The sequence below is a fragment of the Copadichromis virginalis genome, linkage group LG11 (assembly GCF_057382275.1).
Source record: "Copadichromis virginalis isolate Kocher_CV1m ecotype Utaka linkage group LG11, C_Virginalis_male_GT1.1, whole genome shotgun sequence".
Lineage (NCBI taxonomy): Eukaryota > Metazoa > Chordata > Actinopteri > Cichliformes > Cichlidae > Copadichromis > Copadichromis virginalis.
The window spans coordinates 16649536-16671464 of NC_140628.1; the positions used below are offsets into that span (position 1 = coordinate 16649536).

Genomic DNA, 21929 nt, shown 5'->3' on the forward strand with positions numbered 1-21929 from the left:
CCAGTGATCTTTGGCCCCTCAGGCAGCATTACATTGAAAACATGGACATGACTGCACGGGTGCAGGAACAATTCCAGAAAGCCCTGTCTGTGAACACAAATCTCCATGCCATCCACAAATGCAGGTTACAGTTCTGTCATGCAAAGAAGAAGCCTTATATAAAGATCATGCTGCTAGGTTCACTTAAAATGGACTTAGGCAGAGTGAAATACTGCTCTGTGCTCAAAATTTGAAATTGCTTTTGGAAAACATAAACAAATTGTCTTCTGGACAAAGATTGGCCATCCAGCTTTTTAACAAGCCTGCATCTCTGATAGTGTGGGGACTTTTCTGGGAAGGCTTTGCATATTTGAGAAAAACAATGCTAAACTGCACACTGCATCTATCACAACAGCGTGTCTTCATACCAGAAGAGTTAAGAGTGAGGAACTGGCCTGCCTGCAGTCCAGACCTTTCACCAACCGAAAACATTTGGAGCATGATGAAAAGGAAAACACATCAAAGAAACTCCAGGAGCTATAATCCTGTATTGGACACGAATAAGATAACATTTCTCTCCCAAAAGTCAAGCAGCTGGTCTCCTTAGTTCCCAAATGTCTATGTTGTTAAAAGAAGAGTGAATGCTACACAGTGGTAAACATGACCCTGTCTAAAGTTTGTAAAAACCCACATGAAACACACAGTCATGAAATTTAAAATAGGCTGATATGTTCCTGGATTCTGTTTTTAATTACATTTTTGGAAACATTTTCCCAACGTTTTTGCAATTGGCTTTGTATAAAAAGTTCCCACGGGAGCTCGCACAAAGGAAAAAATGTCTGAATGATTTAATTAAAAGTTTCAAGGAAGCTCCAAATGTGGCTCCAAATGAACGATATTGCTATATTGAAGCTACTTCACCTATAAACAAGCAACAATTTACAAAATCACATGTGCAAACAGCTGACTTATTACAGAGTGGATTAAAAAGGCGACACAGTAAAATCCATTTTCCTAATCAGCACGAGGGTAAGGAGCACCATGGTAGACTCATTCTTTATTTAAAGCAATTCACATCAGGTACAATTCTTGTTAAGGGTCTTTGAGCTTATTAACTGGTTGTATGCATGCTCAATCATTCAGGTAAGGATGACTGAGCATGCATGGTTAAAATTCACTGAGATTCACCTGTAGTGCTCAACAATAATACATTTCTATAGATGAAGAGCAAATTCTAAAAATCCTGAGTAGAGCTGGAGATTAGTGGTTACATTTATTAGCAGAATGGCAGATATTTTGCAGTTTTACTGCAAAAAATAAAACGGTCAAACTGCTTTTCTCTTGCAAGAATTTGCAGCATTTCTGTCGTTGCTTTTTTTTTTTAATAGTACACAGCGCATCTTCTAGTTTTTGATTGCTGCCTGCAAGACAACTCAAGCGACTTGAAAATGTCACTTTGGACTCTTGGAAATTGGCTGGTATTAATTTATTTTCACTGTTGCTGTTTAGAGGGAAAAAAGTCAGCGTGCCCCTGTGTTATTTCCATAATGTACTTTTAGTCGCTTTTCCGCCACGTTATTCACAGAACAATAAGTTAACAGTTCATGCATGACATTCTTGTCAACTTGGATTTGAAAAAAGACTCCCCAAGTCTTCTGAGGGATCACAACAATCTGAGGGAACACACACAGACACACACATGCACACTAAGGTCAACATCTGCTAAACAATCTTCGTCTGCTTGTGATTTGATTATTGTTCATATTATTGAGTAACCAAAACTTAAAAACTGGTCAAATAAGACAAATGAGAGCTTTCCTAATCAGAAAAGTGCATCAGAATGTACATTTCCTTTTTACTGGGTGAAATAAGGCAGACATTATAAAAATGACACTGCAACCAAGTACCATTTGTTATAACATGTTTCGGCAGTTTATTTTCTTTCTATGATAAAAGCCATTTAAGCCAATCAGACCATGACTGGCGAACGATATTGTTTTGTGGTTTATTGCACATTTGACAGACCAGCCCTGTGATCAGAGCAGCATTTGCACCTTGGCCGTAAAGTATCACAAACAAACTGAATCTGATAAGGAAAATTACTTTGACGTTCAGTTTTAATGGGATGGTTTCGGAAACACGTAGAATAAACAGTATTCCATTAATTCTCTCTCTCTCTCGCTCCCCCCCCCTTATTTCTTGGGAGGTGGTATTGATGCTGACGTGCAGCGGTAGAGCCCAGCCCCTGCTCTAATCTGAGAGGAAAAAGTCCCGACGCGGAGAAAGAAGCAACAGACTGTATCGGCGCGGTCGCTGCGCGCTCGGGTCAGGTGCGCGCCGGGAGAGCGACTCCAAAACGCGCAGCTGCAAAGCTGATTTAACGCTGCACAAAAACCGAGATCGCTTTGAAATATACACAAATATAATATAGAAAGCTAAGAGGGGGATTTACCGAAGTCTCGACACAAAGACACAGGAGAGCAACAATACTGTCTGCAGGAACGCTGATGGAAACGTACCTGACCATAAACCCTTGCCCAGAAAATTCCGTGCAATGAAGCAGCACAGACCAGCTGCAGGTGCCTTTGCTTACCTTTTAACTTAATCCGAAGAGCAAAGAATAAATAATGAACTTGACAGACTCTGTTTGGCTCTTGGAAGAGCCCTGGAACCTCAGCCGTGTGGAGGAGGAGGAGGACGAGAAACTTTTATTCGGGATCGGCACGGATAATTTCATCACGCTTCTGGTTTTCGGGCTCATCTTTACGCTCGGCGTGCTGGGCAACTCCATGGTGATCACCGTGCTGGCCCGGAGCAAACCGGGAAAACCTCGAAGCACCACCAACATATTCATCCTGAACCTAAGCATAGCAGACCTGTCTTACTTGCTCTTCTGCATCCCTTTCCAGTCCACTATCTACATGATGCCCACTTGGGTGCTCGGTGCGTTTATTTGCAAATTCATCCACTACTTCTTCACTGTTTCTATGCTGGTCAGCATCTTCACCCTATCCGCTATGTCAGTGGACCGATACATTGCCATCGTTCACTCCAGAAAGTCGTCCTCTATTCGGGTGGCGAAGCACGCTCTTATTGGTGTGGTGGTGATTTGGATACTCTCCCTGGCCATGGCTGCGCCTATCATGTATTACCAGAATATTTTTCAGAGAGGGGAAAATCACACCTTTTGCTGGGAAGTGTGGCCGGATCAGAACCAGAAGAAGATCTATGTGGTTTGCACGTTTATCTTTGGTTATGTGCTGCCTCTGCTGCTCATTTCTTTCTGTTATGCAAAGGTAAGAAAAGGCTGTTCACACAGGTCAGTGATATAATTAGAGGAATTACTGCTAAAGAAATGTACATTTGACTTCTGTATCCCTTGTTTACAGGTGTTAAATCACTTGCACAAAAAACTAAGAAATATGTCCAAAAAGTCAGAGGCATCAAAGAAAAAGGTACGTATCATAGCGATGTGTTGGGTGGTTGGGGAATAGCCATTATAGTATAGCCATTGATAGTTTATGCATTCATTTTTTTGAATAAAGAATAAGAATTCACTCAAGTATTTGGCCGACCACAGTCCAGCACCTATAATTTGGTGCAGGAATAGCCATACACCAAATCATTACCTCCGACTCTCCCTTGTAGCCAGAATAATAAATATAAATGCAATATTGTGTACGTGTACTATTAACTGGTGCACTTGAGCTTGATGGCCAAAAGGTAATGCACAATCAAGCTGCCATCTAGACTATCATACTCTTTGGAGGTCATTTGACTTTCCTGAGAGTAGCTATCTGCAGTCGCCTACTTGATTACCGATACGTCTGTCTGTTATATGTCACAGCATCTGATAACTGCTTACAATGTTACAAAGCCAGGAGTACAGACTCCCGGTCAGTTGGGGAGATGGACCGATGAGGATTTACATGTGCTTTCGTGCGTACTTCTCTAGAAACATGCTTTTATGACCTGAAACCTAAACAACTGTGGAAAGTGAATCGGGAATTTCTGATGTTCTGATGATTTATTGTGTTTGCTATGCGGGGAGTCCTGGAAGAGATTGTCACACCAATAACTTTGTGATAAATGGTCGTCCAACAAATCATTAAACCCTGTAATACATAAATTACATTTGCAGGTACTGAGAGACTAAAATGAATGTCAGAAGAGAGCACTTTTACACACTTTCAGAGGGAATCAGCAGCTGCAGTGAGGAAAAATACAAGCCGGTGTAAAACTGACAAAGATGAGAATTTTATACTGAAAACTGGATCATGTGTATGCACTTTTGATGAATATGCATGTTTTGTGTTTCCTTGGCAGTATCTCTCTGATTAGTCCAGTGTGTCTTAGGAGAAGTGTTTAGTAATACCTACAGTCCTTATAGGTCAGAGGTGTCGAACTCCAGGCCTCGAGGGCCGATGTCACGCAGGTTTCAGATGAGTCCTTGATCCAACACAGCTTATTTAAATGGCTAAATGACCTCCTCAACATGTCTTGAAGTTCTCCAGACGCCTGGTAATGAACTAATCATTTGATTCAGGTGTGCTGACCCAAGGTGATATCTAAAACCTGCAGGACACCGGCCCTTGAGGCCTGGAGTTCGACACCCCTGTTCTAGGTTATTACTTTATTACTTTTATTTCTATCATTTAATCTACAAACAGGTTAGAGGGATTTAAGCTACTTACACTTCTTTGTCTTTCCTCTTATGGTGTGAAATGGCAGACACTAAATGAAACACACTTTCAAGAGGAAACTATTTTTGGACTGACACGTGTTCTGGCACAAGCACAACAGTGAATCAAACCCCTGGTTGATTTCTCAGCAGCCTGACTCAGAGACTAACTTGGCTGGTACCAGTAACTTAACCACAGTGGCTTGGTCATATTATATGAAGAATAGTCTGGGCTGCAGCTTGGAGTGCTGGGAAATATGCTTTACAGCTTTCTTGATTTAATTAAAAAAATCTCTTATCAGTCCTTTAAAAATACAGCGAGGAGGTGGCTTAGCTTATCTCAACATACAGTAAATACTGGAAGCTGCTATTACCCGCGTACAGTGCTAATGAACTTCTTTCCTGTCGTAACAGTATAAACTGGGCTATGAATTAAAACTATGGGGGCTTTGCAGACATTTTCCCACAGATTTATTGAAAACATAATTCATATAACAAAGTAGCACATACTGTTGGGTCTATACTTTGTTAGACAAATAAACCACAGTGGATTTTAATTCAAACAGATATGATTGAAGTGCAGACTTTAAGCTTTAATTCAAGAAGCTTTGTAAAAATGATAATTTACTGGTTAAGGAATTACAGCAATTTATATACACAGTGTCCCATTTTCAGAGGCTCTAAAGTATTTGGACAATTGACTGAGAAGGTAAGTAGCGTTACCTTGTTTTTCATGAAAAAAGAAGCAGACACATTATCTGGATGGAGGGATGGACAATATCTGAAGTTAATTCAAAGTGTTGAATTTATAGTTGATAGCTTTTCACTGTATTTTTAATATGAGACCTAAGGCGGTGTCAGATGTTTGGCAAGGGAGGCCAAAAAACAAAACAAACCTCTCAGAGAGATAGCATAAAACTTGAAGAGAGGCCAAAACAATAATCTGGTTCATTTTTCAAAAGAATGAATGAACTGGCCAGCTCAGCAACACTGTAAGAACAGAAGATAACTAAAGTTCATGATGACAAAATTCTGTGTGAGGTTAAGATAAACCACTTTGCAAAATCTAACCAATTAAAGAACACTCTCAAAGAGTTCGGTACGCCTTCATGAATGCAAGAACAGAAGATTTACCACTGGCTACGCTAGCAGCAGTTTAGACTTTGCCAGAAAACATCTACAAGAGTCTGCAGAGTTCAGAGAAATCTTTGGGGAGATGAAACAAAGATGAACTTGTACCAGGATAACCTCAAGTGAGCAGTATGGAGAATGAAAGAAGCAGCTCATGATGTGAAGCATACAGCACTATCTGTAAAAACTTGGAGGAGACAACTTATGGTTGTCAGTAGAAATGTATCACTGGTGTTTATTGATGACATGACCGCTGATAGAAGTAGGAGGATGAATTATGAAGAAAACTCTCTGGTCAGATTCAGCAAAATGCTGCAAAAACAATCAGACAGTGCATCAAAGTGCAAATGGTTTTATAAGCGAAAGCTGCAAAGCAATCCAAGTTTCTAAAGTCCCAGACATGGAATGTTCTTCAAATGCCAACGGAGTCACCTGAGCTCGACCAAGTTGAGCAGCGTTTTGTGTTCATAAATGCAAGACTGAATACAAAACGACCCACAAACAAGCAGCAACGGAAGGTGGTTGAAATCAATGTAAAGCATCTCAAAGGAGGAAGACATGATGTCCATGAGTTCAAGACTTCAGGCAGTCACTGCAATTCTTATTCTATTTAAAACAGTCCTCAGTTCATGCAAACCCTCTGGGGTCAAGTTAAACCTCTTGAATTAAAGTCCAAGGAGCTTGAAAAAGACAGCGACTGGACTTATTATAGTTTTTCGAAGATGCCTCACCTCTCATCCACGAGGCTTCTTCTTTTCAAGGGCCTAGACTACCATGACTTTGATGACTGGGAACATACACAGACTCTTGAATTAAAGCTGTGGGTTTGTACTTCAATCACATATTAACTATGGTGGTTTACAGAGGCAAAACTAAAAAAAAATGCATCTTTGTCCAGTAAATTATGGACCTGACTGTTTTGTCCAAAAAACACCAAATTTCTCAGGCTCACAATTACAACTTGAAAGCTGACCTGAAGGTTTAATCTGCGATAAGATGATGTTATGTAAGAGCAGACCATTTCAGGACATCCTGTTGTCTCCATCTTACTGCCTGTCAAAAATAATCCCACAAATAACACCCCAATAAAATGAATCGGTGAACTTAGCTGTTCCCCACTTTTTCTGGGTTGTAGGCTATAACTGAGAGGTATCAGAGTCCTATCAGTTTACTGTACATGAATGAAAATCTGCATATTTTTCAAAATGCTGATTAAATCCATTACGTCTAAAACATATCAAATCCTGATGAGCCAGATGAGCAAAAATCCGACTGACATTCTGGTTCTAATCTTCTTTTTCATACTATTAGCACACAGACATATTATCAAGGGTTTCCCTCCATAAAAGATGAAAATCAACAGGTAAAAAGAATAAATTGCATCTGGTGAAAGCAAAGGGAATTTGTGCAGAAATGGGTTTAACTTAGGTCTCAGCTGCTCTCTGTCAGGCTGGTGAAATATATTGTTAAAAGCAGCTGGGAAGACCAAGGTTGCTCCCATGGCTGTTGTGAAACACAACCAATGTTCTTATCGACTTCAGCCTCACAGAGGAGGAATCACACAGCCTTCAAAAGTCACAACACAACACACTGTCAACACACAAATCTAGGAAACCATAGGGAATACGAACCTTTCTTTTCTGCAAGGTCTTTGCAAGGAGTTGATTTTTTATATATGTGTCACATATATGCTACAAATCCTTTCTGATTATATGTGTCTGGATATTTTTCTCTGTTTTAAATCTGAGGTTGAGGAGCCATGCAGTAAGCAGTGTTAAATCTTAGGAGTTTAAGTCTGTTATGCAGATGGAAAACACAGATGGTTATAGATAATTACAAAAATAAATGTTTGGCCAAGTCATTCTGAAATTATTTAAGCATGTGTGTAGGCTGTAATATGCATATCTGAAGCCTGGGAGACTGAATGAATTGACTGACACCCAACAGCATGCAGTAATTTCCCAGTGACTTCGGGAGTAATGAGAACAATGTTGAATGAACATTTAAAAAGAGCTGCAGAAAACTGTGAATCCAAATGATATTTTTTGATTACTAGTGATGATTAGTTGTGGAAATATCAAAAATGTAGCACAAACTTGCCAAATGATAATTTCCCAACATGATAACAGTTTTTCTTGTGTTTCTCTTTGAAGAAAAGTCATCTTGGTGTCCATTTTTGACTTTAAAAACTCGAAAGAATCACCTTTGGGTTGTTAGGTAAATCAGTTCTTGAGTGATGAGCTAAAAGTTTATGACAGAAGGTGTTTCTGCTGCAGTCGTTTACAATAACCTAACGACTGCCTCTCTGTGGGTTTAGGGGAAGATGTGAATGTTTTATGGACACCATTCAAACAAAACCCTGCTTTTACTGTAATACTGCGCTAAAACTGTGAGAACCTGTTCATAGTCACCGTGTCTTTGTGTCTATGTGTGTAGTTGTGTAGTTGTGTTGGGGTCAGAAAGATTTCTCTGGCCAGTGCTAACTTGTATCAAGACAAAAATGTTTACCTACAGTATCATGTGACTGGTAAAATATTTTTTTAAAACTATATTTATTGTAATTTATCAATGCAGTACTGTATTTTGTTACAGTTAAATAAGGATCGCAGGGCATTTCATCAGACCGCACAAATATTAGCCATATAAAATAGCATTATACTCTAAAGTCGCTCATGTGAACATGTTGCCTATACACACAGCACTGAACAGTATCTGGAGTCAGGTTAGTGGCTGGAATGTTTGACTCCATCACTATGCTCAGAAGTTCCTAACAGTGATTCTAACGATGCACACAGCAGCGTTCTTTTAGCGCCCGTGAATACTTGCTGCCTGCTGCTATTACCAACCAAAAGACATATCCACCGTGATATCACCATTTGGTTTAAAACTCTGCATTTGGCAGTCATGTTAGCTTTTTTTTGGATCAAAAGCACCACATTTAGATGAGAGTATGAACTGTTGCTTTAATAGCAAACACGTTAGTTTGGATAGCAAGCTAAACTCTATGCTAGCAACACATTTTTGCTAAGTAATACACACACAGCACACATTTCCACACAGCAAGCCATAATTACTCAGATAATCCATTAAAAATTCTACAAACGTTCACCCCACTCAGAGTTGTCTTTTTTAATAGGCTGTAATCATACTTTTTAATGCTGTAAAGTTGAGCATTTCAAAACAGGAGTCTGTGGCGAAAGACTTGCTTTTTGGAGTCAAGTGGCACCGAGCTGAACTTCAGTTTTTGGCACTTCTTCATTGGTGTCATTTTTCTGCTTTACAGATTGTGCCTTTTTAGACTGAACCAAACAGCAATGCTGAAATCTACAACACCAAAACAATTAGGTTACCATCGAGACCTTACAGTCAGCTGATTTAGCAACTTTCTGGCATTTTTTGTGCTTGCCATAAAAATGTTTTTTAAAACCTTGTAGGTTGCATAGTTGTCATACAAGGAAATGACATATTAGGCTTTTCATTTTTCATAACAGTAAAAATACTGCATCTCAGAATGCTCTCCAATGAGGTGAAAATCTGTGCACTCATATTCATTTAGTTGAGAATATTTTCACTTTACACTTAACATCAGCTCTGTTACTTCTGACAGCTACTTGCTCAGATGGTTGGCTAAATATTATTTCTAACTTATACCCATCAAAACTTGGAAAGCTGAATTCCTGATTCAGGATTTTCAATATTTCCGTTATCTTTGATGAGAAGTAATTAGCCCTGCAATAAATCTTCTTACTACCTCAGCAAATCAAGGAGCATGTAATTAGTTTTTCTTCCTTTTTTTTTTTGTTTGTAGGAAGAATAACATCGTTTAATTTCTTCTTCTTGGATATTATGTAAATTTAATAATAATAATAATGGATTGCATTTATATAGCGCTTTTCGGGACCCCTCAAAGCGCTTTACAATACCACTATTCATTCACTCTCACATTCATACACTGGTGGAGGCAAGCTACAGTTGTAGCCACAGCTGCCCTGGGGCAGACTGACAGATGCGAGGCTGCCATATCGCGCCATCAGCCCCTCTGGCCATCACCAGTAGGCGGCAGGTGAAGTGTCTTGCCCAAGGACACAACGACCGAGACTGTCCGAGCCGGGGCTTGAACCGGCAATCTTCCGATTACAATTTGATTTATGATAACTGTCACATCATTTTACAGGTTTTGTAAGTAGCTACAGAAATGAGTTTATGACACAGACTGTGGATGAAATGCCACCAGTGACTCATTAAGTGTCGGGTGAAAAGGCATTTACAGTACGTCTGCTTTTTCAAGGTTTTTAGGCCGTACTTGAAAATATTTAAACAGCTGTCTAAGGTCAGATCTGCTGTTTTTGTTCATACCAGTTCTTTGTTAACTTCATCCACTGCTCACGCACTATTTGCCTTGGGCACTGTGCTTAAGTTGATTGTTTTCTAATTGATAAATATGTTCAAAACTCTCTTAACTTTTTTGGGGGAAAACAGCTGTAATACAGAAGAACAGAACAGTCAACACAGCTGTCATGAGATTTAAGAATTAAACAAGTATGCCACATTGCCATGCTACTGAGTAAACCTAACAAAAATAACACGTAGCATTTGCAAATAGGAATCACCCAAATGTGCATGTAGAGATGTTAAAAGTCACTTATGTAATGTTGATTAATTAAAGTCTGTGGTATGGGATCATAATATTATCAGTGCAAAGTTCTCAGTATTTACTGTTAAACTCTAAAATGATTAAATGTAAATGGGGGTATGAGAAGGTTTATTGATGTGTGATGAGCTCCTCGATCCTCAGGCCAAAGAAAAATGGCATATCAACAAAGAATATTAATCCATTATCTTCTGAGTTGTTGGACATTAGTCATCCAAAGTCTCCTGAAGCGCACTTTAGTTTGGCTTGAAGCCAGAGCCTGCTTACTCTCTCTCTCTTTCACTTGCTGTCAATGGACTGTCTGACAGATCTCTCCACACACTTCCATTGCTGATGCAGAGATAAGAATGCAGTGATGTGCATACTGCTGCCAAAATCTAAGATATTGGTTAGCAAAAATAACTCATAATGTTTCTCAAGCAATGCATACTTAAAAATGAGCATGGTCTCAAAGACTTCTACTGGAGGGCAGGAACTTGATTATAGGATGTTAATGATCTCACACAATTTTTACAATGCAGATTGGTCCCAAACATGCCACTATCTCATCAATGACTTTCCAAGCTTTATTCTTCTATCGTAAACAAGACTTCAAGCTTAAATAGAATATTAAATTCTGTATTTGTTATCCTTGTGGATACTGACAAAATCTTACCTTTTTCCCTTTCCTTTGTGGATCCCAGACTGCTCAGACGGTGCTTGTGGTGGTGGTGGTGTTCTGCCTGTCGTGGCTCCCTCATCATGTAGTTCACCTCTGGGTGGAGTTTGGGACCTTCCCGCTAAACCAAGCCTCCTTTGTATTGCGGGTGGCTGCACACTGCCTGGCGTACAGCAATTCATCAGTCAACCCGGTCATCTACGCCTTCCTGTCGGAGAACTTCAGAAAGGCCTATAAGCAGGTGTTTAAATGCCAGATTAGAACCAGTGACTCCCCGCTCAATGACATCAAGGACATTCGTAGCAAAGCGGATACGCCGCCCTCAACTAACTGCACAAATGTTTGACTTTTTCTTTTTCTGTCGCATGGATATCGCGAAAGCTGTAATATTCCACATAAGCGCTGTTAATTTCACCTGGACTAGAGGGGATAAGGCACCAGTGACTGCAGGACACGATTACTGCCTCTTTGATCCGGCTGTGATTGCTACTGTACATGTCATCACTAATGGAAAAAAAAAACCTGTCTGAAACTGAGAAAAAGTCATCCTTCTTCGACAGTGACCTCTCTTAAACTGTAGAAAGTGAGTTTATTCAAATCAATGAATTTAAAACTCTGCATGAGGAAAAGAAAAACAAGATTGGTGCAGGTCCAATAAGTGGAAATTTTTCATAAAAAGTAAGAGTTGTATTAAAAGAAGCAACACATATATACCTGTAATACAGTCTGTTTAAATAAATAAATAAATACTTGTATGATTTTGCAGGATTTGGATTATTCAATGAAGAAGTAGTAAAGGATCACAAAATTCATGCATCTGATCCAGTGGTTGTTTTGCCATCTTTGTTTCTTTAGTGATGAAAGAGGTATAGGATAACATGCTAGCTGAGCTAGCTTGAATGAGCTCCTCTTAGCTAGCTGTTTCTAAAACAGGTGGCTCCTAGCTACATCCAAAACTGTTTCTACAAATTACATGTCATAAACTAGACACATTTAAGCCCAGTTTACGTGTTGCTAACTACTTTTAGCTTGGTATGCTAATGTTAACCCTGAAAACCTGGACAGTGAAAGCAAACAATGGTTTTCCGAAGACAGGAGTGTGATTATGGCGCAATAACTCTAAAAAGCTACTCTTTTGTTTCATAAAAAGGGTCTAGGATATGAAGGTCTTTAATAGTCCTAATGTGCTTGTGAATTCTAGTTAAATTAGTACCAAAAAGGCCCTTTTTAAAAAAGATTAGCAAGCATGACTCACTAATATCATGGAAACATACAATTTTGTTTCAAGTTAAGTTGAATGAAAGTTGGCTAATATTTAACTCTGTAGTGGATAACTTTTCTTTATTTTGTCTGTTGTTACAGACACCAGATTGAGAATTAAAACCAGTGCCAAAACTAGTTTACCAGGAAACTATAGGTGCCCATAGACTAAATCAACATTGTCTTAATTTATTTGGCAATGACTTGATTGTAATCCCCGTAGTCCATCTTTAGGGTTTAAGAGCCTGTTTTGATTTGATTGAACTATCAAACATGCTTTATAATCATCTTAAAGCAAATTTCATATGACTACAGACAATATTTTTGTGTAATAGACCTCTGGAGTTTGTGGTCAGTATCACAGCCATCTGTTTGGCAAATAGTCTGCTGTACCTCCCATTGAGGAAAAAATATGAAAGACTGGAACTAAAAGATTTTTTTAATTGTTTTTCTACATATTGAAGTTGTAATCATCACTGTGTGTGTTTTGGGGTTGTTAAATAAGGTACATCTTAACTGCACTCATGACAAGGATCATATACATGAGTATTAAATGAGTAACATTTTTCAAGTAAGCTGTCCATCCCTGCTGATGGTCCTTCACCGTAGATTAAAAATAAAAGACCTACTATTTAAGTTGCACTCTGCTTGAGAAACAATGTATTTTATTATTACATTTGGTTGTAAATACTAAAAGCTAAAGCTTATATTCACATATGTCTTTGGAAATCTTGCTGTACTTGCTTATGATGCTACGTAAACAGTTTTCAGATTGTGTTGTGCTGTATCAATCAGCCTGGCTGTTGAATGTACCGATGCTTGTTGTACTTTTCCTGGTAGCCATCTTTGTAACCAAGAAAACAACAGAACAATGGAAATGAAGAATTTTAATGTTGTACAATATATGTGATGTGCCAAATCACCGTATAGTAGCTTTATCTCAGTGCAACAAAATAATTTAAACTACACAAGATGAGAGCTTTAAATACAGTACTGCTCGGTATTCTCTGTAACCACAAATACTCTGCTTAAGATTTTAGTCCACAGCACCATCTTTCTCCTGAGAACAGCAAATACCGGTAATCAGGGTCATCCGAGTCTTGCCCTCGCTCTCATTGAGGCTCTTAGATGTGAGAGTCGAGGCTTTTTCTGACAGAGATGCAGTTGATGACTTTGCTCACTGTATTGCTGACTGCACAGATAATTATACCCACAAAGGACTCAGGATTCTTTCTTTCTTTCTTTCTTTCTTTCTTTCTTTCTTTCTTTCTTTCTTTCTTTCTTTCTTTTTTTTTAAATAGGACGTGCTTGGAAACCACATCCTGATGGTGTAGGGAACATAGCTACTGATTTCCGTAAAAAGAGTTAATGAACAACATTTTTCTTTTTAATCAAGAATGTATTTTCAGTTTGATATCACTTTTTATTGCAGTCCCCAAATTACAGTATAACTGTTTTAGTAATTATAGACTACTGATCAATATTAATCATATGTTTAGGCATATCTAAGTACAGGAGAAGAAGATCAGAGGATACAGACTAAGTGGTTCCAGCTTTTATTCTGCTTTATTTGTGTACTTTTTATTATTACTGCTAACGCTGTGAGCTCTTTTAATTTCTAGGCTCTATGAGAATTTTATCCCTGCGTTCCCTTTGGTATTTACTGTTTCATGAGTACAATGAATATACTGTAACTGTAATGTGATGGCTATTTTCTTAATTGTTTTATTTTCATTTTGAAATGTAGATTTATGGATTAAACTTTCTTTCTTTTTTTTTTCTTCAAAATTCATCTACTCCATGCTCAGTAAAATGTTTTTTCTCATAAATAAAAATGGAATTAAAAACAGTATGGTAAAACCAAATGTATGCACATACCATTTTGTGAGTAAATGCAATAAATGTAATTCTTTCTAACTGTAAGTTTCTGGAGAGACACACATTTGTACAACTTTTAGTGCATTTTGTTTAGTGTGGCTTGCTTTTTGACTCTGATTCCTGTATTAAAACAGCTGTGATATAAAATCAAAATCTGACAAAACAATTATATAACTCTCTTTTAAGTATATTGATATCTGGATTGTATTATGAAATATATTCAGGCTTTTGATTGTGTCTTATGCAGTGCTGCTTGTATTATAGTCACATTAAACTCTGGCATTTCCTCGGTGGAGTTGTCTTATTCCATAAACAACACTTGCTCACATACATGAAATTTCACTGTGTTTATTCAAAAAGCGAATTCTTATGTCACACTGAGGCTTTATTTATAAAAGTAGCATTTTCTTAAGCCTCATTTATACCCCAAACCAACTCTCACCTTCTTGATTATCACTGTGTATAACTCAAAGTGCCAAAAGAATGAAACCATGGAGCAGACCCACACCAGTTCAGATCCCTCCAGTTTGTTTTTTTAGATTACACAGTATAGAGAGTCCTGGCATCAAATCCACCCAGTGAACCCAATGACCGGTTTCTTTGCAATGATGTTTTCTATTGTAAATATGTAGCTTTTTCAAAGCAGTTCTATGTACAAAGATGCCAAATATCAATATAAAAACAGTAATTTAATCCCCTTTGAAACACCAAGTATATCCACAGGTGTGCAGCTGAAATAAAAATCACCCAAAGGACATTTTTTTATTGCTTTGAAAATCAGTACAAATAAGAGAAACGGCTCCTCTTAGCTTTAATGAAATTGCTAAGCCTAACAGTAAACAGAAGCAAACTGGGAATTTGATTTTCCTTTCTATGAGGTTGGATTGCTGAGGGTTCTGACAAATGGCAATTTTTGTTATCCCACCACTTTGGATCATCATGTGACCAATATCTTCAATGATCCCTTCACATTCTAGCATCAAGGCGAACATTTTGTGAAGTGACACTCATTATAATAAAGGTTATTAATCAAAAAATATCTGTGATAGTTTTTGTAGATCAAATAGCAGTGAAACGAGTGATATTGCCATCAACTTTCAGTTTCCCTTTGCATAAATTGTCTATTCAAAGTGTACAGAAAATAAACCCCACTCAGACTAATAAGTATCATGTTTGTGCAAGAAATCTCCTACCAGACATTTGACAGGTATGAGTTTACTCAGTTAATGCGTCTTCTTTTACAATATGGCAAAATCACAACACTTCCTCACCAGTGAGGTGGAAATATAGTTGAGTAAACTGCAAGCCCTGATTGTTGCTAGGTGCCCCCTGCAATCCACTTCTTTTTCACAGATGAGTTTGCATGTTTTGTAGTTGGCTGTTTCTAAGTATCTTAAATCCTAACTTCCAACTCAAGTGCATTGAGCCACTGTCTAGTTTTCCTGCCTTGGCTGCCAAATTGACACCAGTTGTTGCCTAAGTGTCTGTGAAGGTTCTCAGTCATCCAGGTCATCGTAGTCAAAGGAGCTTGCAAAGAAAAGCGTCTGGACTTCTTTAAGTTGCTTGAAGACGTTTCACCTCTCATCCGAGAAGCTTCTTCAGTTCTAAGGTCAAATGGTGGAGAGTCCCAGATATAAACCTAGTGGGAGTAACCCCCCACAGAGGGACAAAAGGACCCCCTGATGATCCTCTAATCGCCTGAGCCAAGGTGTGAAACTGGGTGTGGGTCCCAATCAGCCAGAGTTTCGGGTGTGTTCATTGTGAAACCTGGCCCCACCTTATCATGCGAATTCCTGAAATCAGATGGCCCAGGATGTGAGTGGGTGTTAAGGCGTCTGGGAAGGGATCTCAAAACTGGATTATAGATGGCAGAGAGTTGGTGTCGTAAACCCCCGCCTCTGTTCAAAGATGGTCGCTCACAGTGGACATAGATGGATTCTTTCACTCCTCTTTCAAACCATCTGTCCTCTCTGTCCAAAATGTGAACATTGGCATCCTCGAAAGAGTGTCCTTTATCCTTAAGATGCAGATGGACTGCTGAGTCTTGTCCTGTGGAGGTGGCTCTTCTGTGTTGTGCCATGCGCTTGTGAAGTGGCTGTTTGGTCTCTCCAATGTAGAGGTCTGAGCATTCCTCATGGGAATGCTGAATGGGAAGCAGGTGCATGGTAAAGCTGAAGATCAGCCTTTACGGGCGTTAATAAGGAGGGGACAAAGCCAGGTGACTGGATCTGGAAGCAAATCTGAGGGCATCTGGTAGATAAATGGAGAATAGAAGGATGGAGGCTGGAGTTAAGAGCAGTGAGAGAAGAACCAAGACAGTTTAATATGCTGTCATTGGCAAACTGGTTGTTTTCGTTAGTCACCAGTAGCACTCCCAAATCTCTGATGAAAGCTCTGAGCTCTCGAGTTACTTTACAATTAACTCGGGTGCCAAGAAAAAGCAAAATGTAATATCTCCCCCTTTGCTGTCTTAATTTTAAAATCTTTTAAGAAAAGTCTTACAAAGATCTTCTCCATAGAGGTGAACTTTCAGCTATAATGTCAAGGTAAAAGAAGATAATGTAACAGAGGCAAAAAGAGGCAGAGACACACACACACACACACACACACACACACACACACACACACACACACACACACACACAAATAAACTAATAAATTCATGTCCTTTTATGTAAATCTCAGCTCAAACATTCACAAGGAAAGCTTTCTTTTTTCTGCGTGATTTAAACACCAAGATGACAAAATCACTTTGTTGTGTGATGTTTTGTTGGCACTAGACAAACTCTGAAATGTTTAATGCAAAGCACAAATTGTCAGAGTAACTGCTACTCCTGATTAAATATGCTGTCATGGAGAAAATAACTTGCTTACCAATTTATTCTCACACAGCAACACATTTTTACTCGTGGTTTAAATGTCTGTCTGACGATGATGTGGGTGTCTTGTCTCGGTGTAAGGCTGTCCTGAGTCACAGGGTGTAGTATGGTGAATGACTCCTCTTGCTCTTCCTTTGACTCATTCTTTCATTGTCTGTTTATGGACTCACCTGCACAGAGATGTGCACCTTAACGGAAGTAGCCGCTGCTGCCGGCCCCTGAGTTTACATGTGTGCTTATTGTCCAATATCGTTAATACATGCGCATGAATGCAACAGACGTCAGCGTCATTTATAAATCATCTTTGCCATTCATGTTTGCCTGCTTGAATGGCGTCTATTCAGGCAGCTGCAGCAACAGAAGAACTACAAACTCTTGTTGACGTCAAAGCGATCGTATTCCTGCCATAAAAGCATCTCTGCCTCTGATGCAAAAGAGTTGGGGTAAAATTGCGTGTGCAGCTTGGGATTAATGAGGTTCCCTTTCTTGAAGGTAAGCTATTATTGCTAATTTTACATTTGGATCCAAATCAAAATCAGCATCAAAGCCACATGTTGCTCCACACGACAAGGGGAAAAGAAACAAAAAAGACACCCTCACTTCATTTGGTAGAAAAACACATCAGTCAGTCAGTCGCTCAAAGATGCTGTTCACTCCATCCGAGCACAGACAGTGCAGCCTCATTTCCTTTGAATTGGCTTTTATCTAACTGACACTGATGGAGAGAGAAATTTGACTTCCCTGAGCAGCTGTGTGGACTGCAGAGAGGATATCAAAAAGTCAGCCAACGAAGGAGGTGTGGATTGCTCTGTTTCTCAATTTCATAGTGAATATGAGCTGCATTTAATCAATTTTTTTGTATTGTATTAGCACTAGAAATAGGTCAGCCCGGCGGCACGGTGACTAGCATTGTTGCCTGGGTTCAAGTTCACCGTCTTGCCGGGACCATTCTGTGTGGAGTTTGCATGCTCTCTCTGGTTACTCTGGCTTCCTCCAAAGCTGTCCAAAAGCACTCAGTGGGACTACGTCAATGCCCATAGATGTGAATGTGTGGGGCAGACTCGTGATCTGTCCAGGGTGTGCACCACATCTGGCTACTTCAGTAGGCACACCTGTTTAGCTGCTCTTTAACACAAATACCTAATCAGTCACATTGCAGCAAGTCAACATATTTAGTCTTATAGACGTGGTCAAGAATGATGTGCTGATGGGCTGCGTCAATCCAGGTTGTCATTACAACCAAAGTATGCAGAAGAGCACCTTTGAACAGTGGCAGAAGACCACACTGAGTTCCGCACTTGTCAGCTATGAAGAGGAAAAATGTTGCCTGGTCAGATGAATGTTAATTTTTGCTGCAACATTTGGGTGATAGGGTCATGTTGGTGTGAACAACATGAAAAGCATGGATCCATCCAGCCTAGTAAAAGTAGTTCAGGTTTCTGCTGGTAGTGTGTAATGGTGTGGGCCATATTTTCTTGGCACACTTTCATGCCCTTAGTACCAACTGAGCATCTTTCAAACACCACAGCGAACCTGAGTATTGTTGCTGACCATGTCCATTCCTTTATGACCACAGTGTACCCATAATCTGATGGCAGCTTCCAGCAGGTTAATGGACCATGTCACAGAGCTCACATCACCTCAAACTGGTTTCTTGAACATTACAATGAGATCACTGTAATCAATCTGAAGACAAAAGGAGTCCAACCCCGTACTAGCAGGGTGTGCTTAATAAAGACAGCGACTGCATCGTATCTGCTGAGAACTCTCTCTCTCTTTCTACACTTTTTGTGTTACAGTATCACGGTGTTTGCTGGAAGATGAGCTATGATGACTTTTTGCAGATTAGGTGGATATCACACTGTGAATATTTGTGCTCTTGTAATTATGAGTGATGCATGAGCAGTTGAAACTTGAACAGTGTGCAGCTTGTGTAAACCAGAATCAATTAAAGTAAGTGGTTTCCTTAGTTTAGAATAATAGCTTAATTCAACTGAAAACACAATGCATCTAAGGTCATCCAAATGAGTATCAGCAGTGGCATCCAATATCTACTTTTCTGCATATTTTGCTCTTGACAGTAGTAGAATATCACACATCGAGCGGGATCACCTTTCCTCCTGTGCCGGTGTGCTTTCAGGTCGCTGTGATCGCATAATACACCTGTACTTCAAAAATGGAGTGAAAAAACAATTACAACAGGTACATGTCTGTTCCCAGAAATGCATTAGGGAAACAGCATGGGCTTTCCCAAATGGACTGCATGGGCTGAGTCACTGACACGTAACACCAGAAAAATGCTATGAAGGCGCATGTGACCTATACAGCTTCAGAAGTGAAGAAGAAGAAAGTGAAAAGTAACTGCTAAGCTTTATTTCCGCTCCTGACAGAATTGAGAGTAAACGAGAGAAAACCTTCAAGGTTACGGGGGAATGAACCGCTCAGAACTGAAGGCACTGAAAACACTGGCGATGATTTCAGCTTGATTAGGGAAACAATAGCATTTTTATTTTTGACAAGTTGCCCATTTCAGCCAATTCGATTTTTATAATAGATGCCAGTAAACTGAAAAGTGATTGTTTCCACTTTGTTCAAGGTCATCTTTCAAGTATGTTTTAGACAATTTACAATAGAGAGACTGCTCGTAACACTTGAAAATCATATATGTTGAGGGTCTCTGAGCTGAACACATGGCATCTTTGAATGCCATCTGTACACTCTTGATCTATCAAAGCAAATTGGCCATTGTGTATTCGGGGCAGGCTTTGTGCTCATTGCCACAAAGGCTGAAGAGATCCCTGATGATGGAGTTAATTCCCTCTCCTTCACTCCTCTGCTGAGACATCAGCTATTACAAATCACCCTGAATGAAACACATACTGTATCTGCGGGCAAACAGGCTGGAATAATAAGGTGCTGATAATACCTGAAGCATAATAATGACCACAGACTTCTCTGCAGCACCATTCAATAAAGTTATGTAATAGACTTTTTTTCCTCTCAGTATTACATAATTAATAAGAGATGATGACTTCCCCATAGTCATTACTTTGCTACTAATGCCTCCTAAACTGTGATCTGCAATCATTAAGTGAAAGCTAAATTATAGGTGTTGCGCTTAAAAGAAAAAAAAAAGAGAAAAGAAAGCCTATCAGTGCAATGGTGCCAAGTGTAAAGCCAGAGGTATGCATCTGTTACTTAGTGTCTGTTACTTAGTGTCTGAGATGCTGTAGTTTCTAGGTGCTTCCACTTTACATTAAAAATGAAATATCTACAAGGGAAGGGAAGAATTTTCCCAAACTTGCTGAAACAGTGACATCCAAACCATTCTTTCACAAATGTTTTTAAAGGCAGGTATGGCTAGGTGCTGTGGCAGTGGGAGTGAAAACATCTGAATTCAAAGACTTTTCAGGTCTACATTTTAAGTAATCCATTTAAAAAAAAAAACGGTTTGTGACAAAACATCCGCGAAATGAACTGTTTGCATCAGCCTCAGCTGTACAGTGTGGGAGTAAGAAGGTTAACAGCCTTTTAAATATCAGCATGTTAGCACTGCACTTGTGAGCACGCTGTGCCCAAGAGTCTACCAGTTACTAAATACTAAAGAGTCCACTTAATTTTTTTTCCAGCTTGCACTGAGTGATGACTTAGTTGCTCAATGAAGACAGGAAAAATAAAATTGTTTTTGCGACTTGTAATTAATGCAAAATCACAAACTTTTTATCCATTTTGGCCTTTTATTTGTTTTTAGGAATCTGACACAACTTGGCTTTATGTTTGCTGTCGCCCCCCAAAACATAAACTTGATGGTTTGATTATTGTGAATGATCAGTAATGATGAGTTAAGTTGGCGACCGAGGTAAAAGTGTTCTTTCACCTTGAGTACAGGGCAAAGACTTTGCAGTCTGGGATTATTTGCTTGTGAGATCAGGCAGGTGTCAACTTCTGAGAACTCTTATGTTGTCACGACTACCAGCCCCTGCTTAACATCTCACTGCTATCCAAGCACTCTGTAGTTTCATATAATCTCTATTATTATCACTATCAGCTAAGAGCTTTTCGTATGCACTTACAGCAAGGTAAAAGATGACGGAGAAGCGTCAATAACTGAAGGTCAAGCAGACCGCATCACACTCCTTATTCTTTCGCTGTTTCTTAATGCACATGTCAGATAAATCTTCACAAGAATTCCAATAGCCTGGCACACCTGCATCTGAGCAAACAGAGAACTCAGTACTCTTTCACTATTTAAATATGAAGATCTATCTTAAGAATGCTATGAATGGGGACGTAACGGTAAGAATAAAAACATTCCCAAATGTGGAATTATAACAAATGATTTTGCTCTGCATTTGCTAATTATGCTCTTGCACTTTATCTCTTTTTTGGCAGGTGGTGTTCTTCAAGTATGCACTTTTTAGTTCTGATGCAAACCTGCGGCTTAGTTATAGTGATATTTATGTCCCTGTGCAAAACAAGCAGTCCTTAGAAATAGTTCTCCAGGCTTCTTGAAGGACATTTACCTCTCTTTGGATGTTGGCTGCTTTTCATTCCTTTACAAAGCCTCCACTGTGTTTTACAGAAGGCTGTAGAAACTCACTGTAGTAGACTTGTCACAACTGATTTTCAGTCCAGTTCTTGAGTAATTTGGCATACCTCAGCCTTTTCTGTGTTTCCCCTCCTGAAGAATGGCTTCCAGAGACAATTTTGCTTCAAAGAACAGATCATCTGAACATTCAGCCACTAAACATATTTTTTCTGTTCACGAATGCAATAACTGTGATTATGAAATCGTGATCAAAAATAATGTGC

At 39.2% G+C, this 21929-nt stretch overlaps 1 protein-coding gene across 1 annotated transcript; it reads left to right on the top strand.

Moving 5' to 3' along the window:
- Positions 1–2293: 2293 nt before the first annotated feature.
- LOC146698297 (galanin receptor type 1-like) lies at positions 2294–14524 on the top strand. The gene is made up of 3 exons (XM_085473362.1): positions 2294–3275; positions 3369–3434; positions 11126–14524. The coding sequence occupies exons 1-3, from the start codon at positions 2607–2609 to the stop codon at positions 11444–11446; spliced, it is 1056 nt and encodes a 351-aa protein (XP_085329488.1). The 5' UTR covers positions 2294–2606; the 3' UTR covers positions 11447–14524.
- The last annotated feature ends 7405 nt before the right edge of the window (positions 14525–21929 follow it).

Coding starts and splice junctions, on each gene's coding strand:
- LOC146698297 (XM_085473362.1), top strand. CDS start 2,607: ATGAACTTGACAGACTCTGTTTGGCTCTTGGAAGAGCCCTGGAACCTC. Junction 3,276..3,368: donor TTTCTTTCTGTTATGCAAAG/GTAAGAAAAGGC, acceptor CCTTGTTTACAG/GTGTTAAATCACTTGCACAA. Junction 3,435..11,125: donor CAGAGGCATCAAAGAAAAAG/GTACGTATCATA, acceptor TGTGGATCCCAG/ACTGCTCAGACGGTGCTTGT.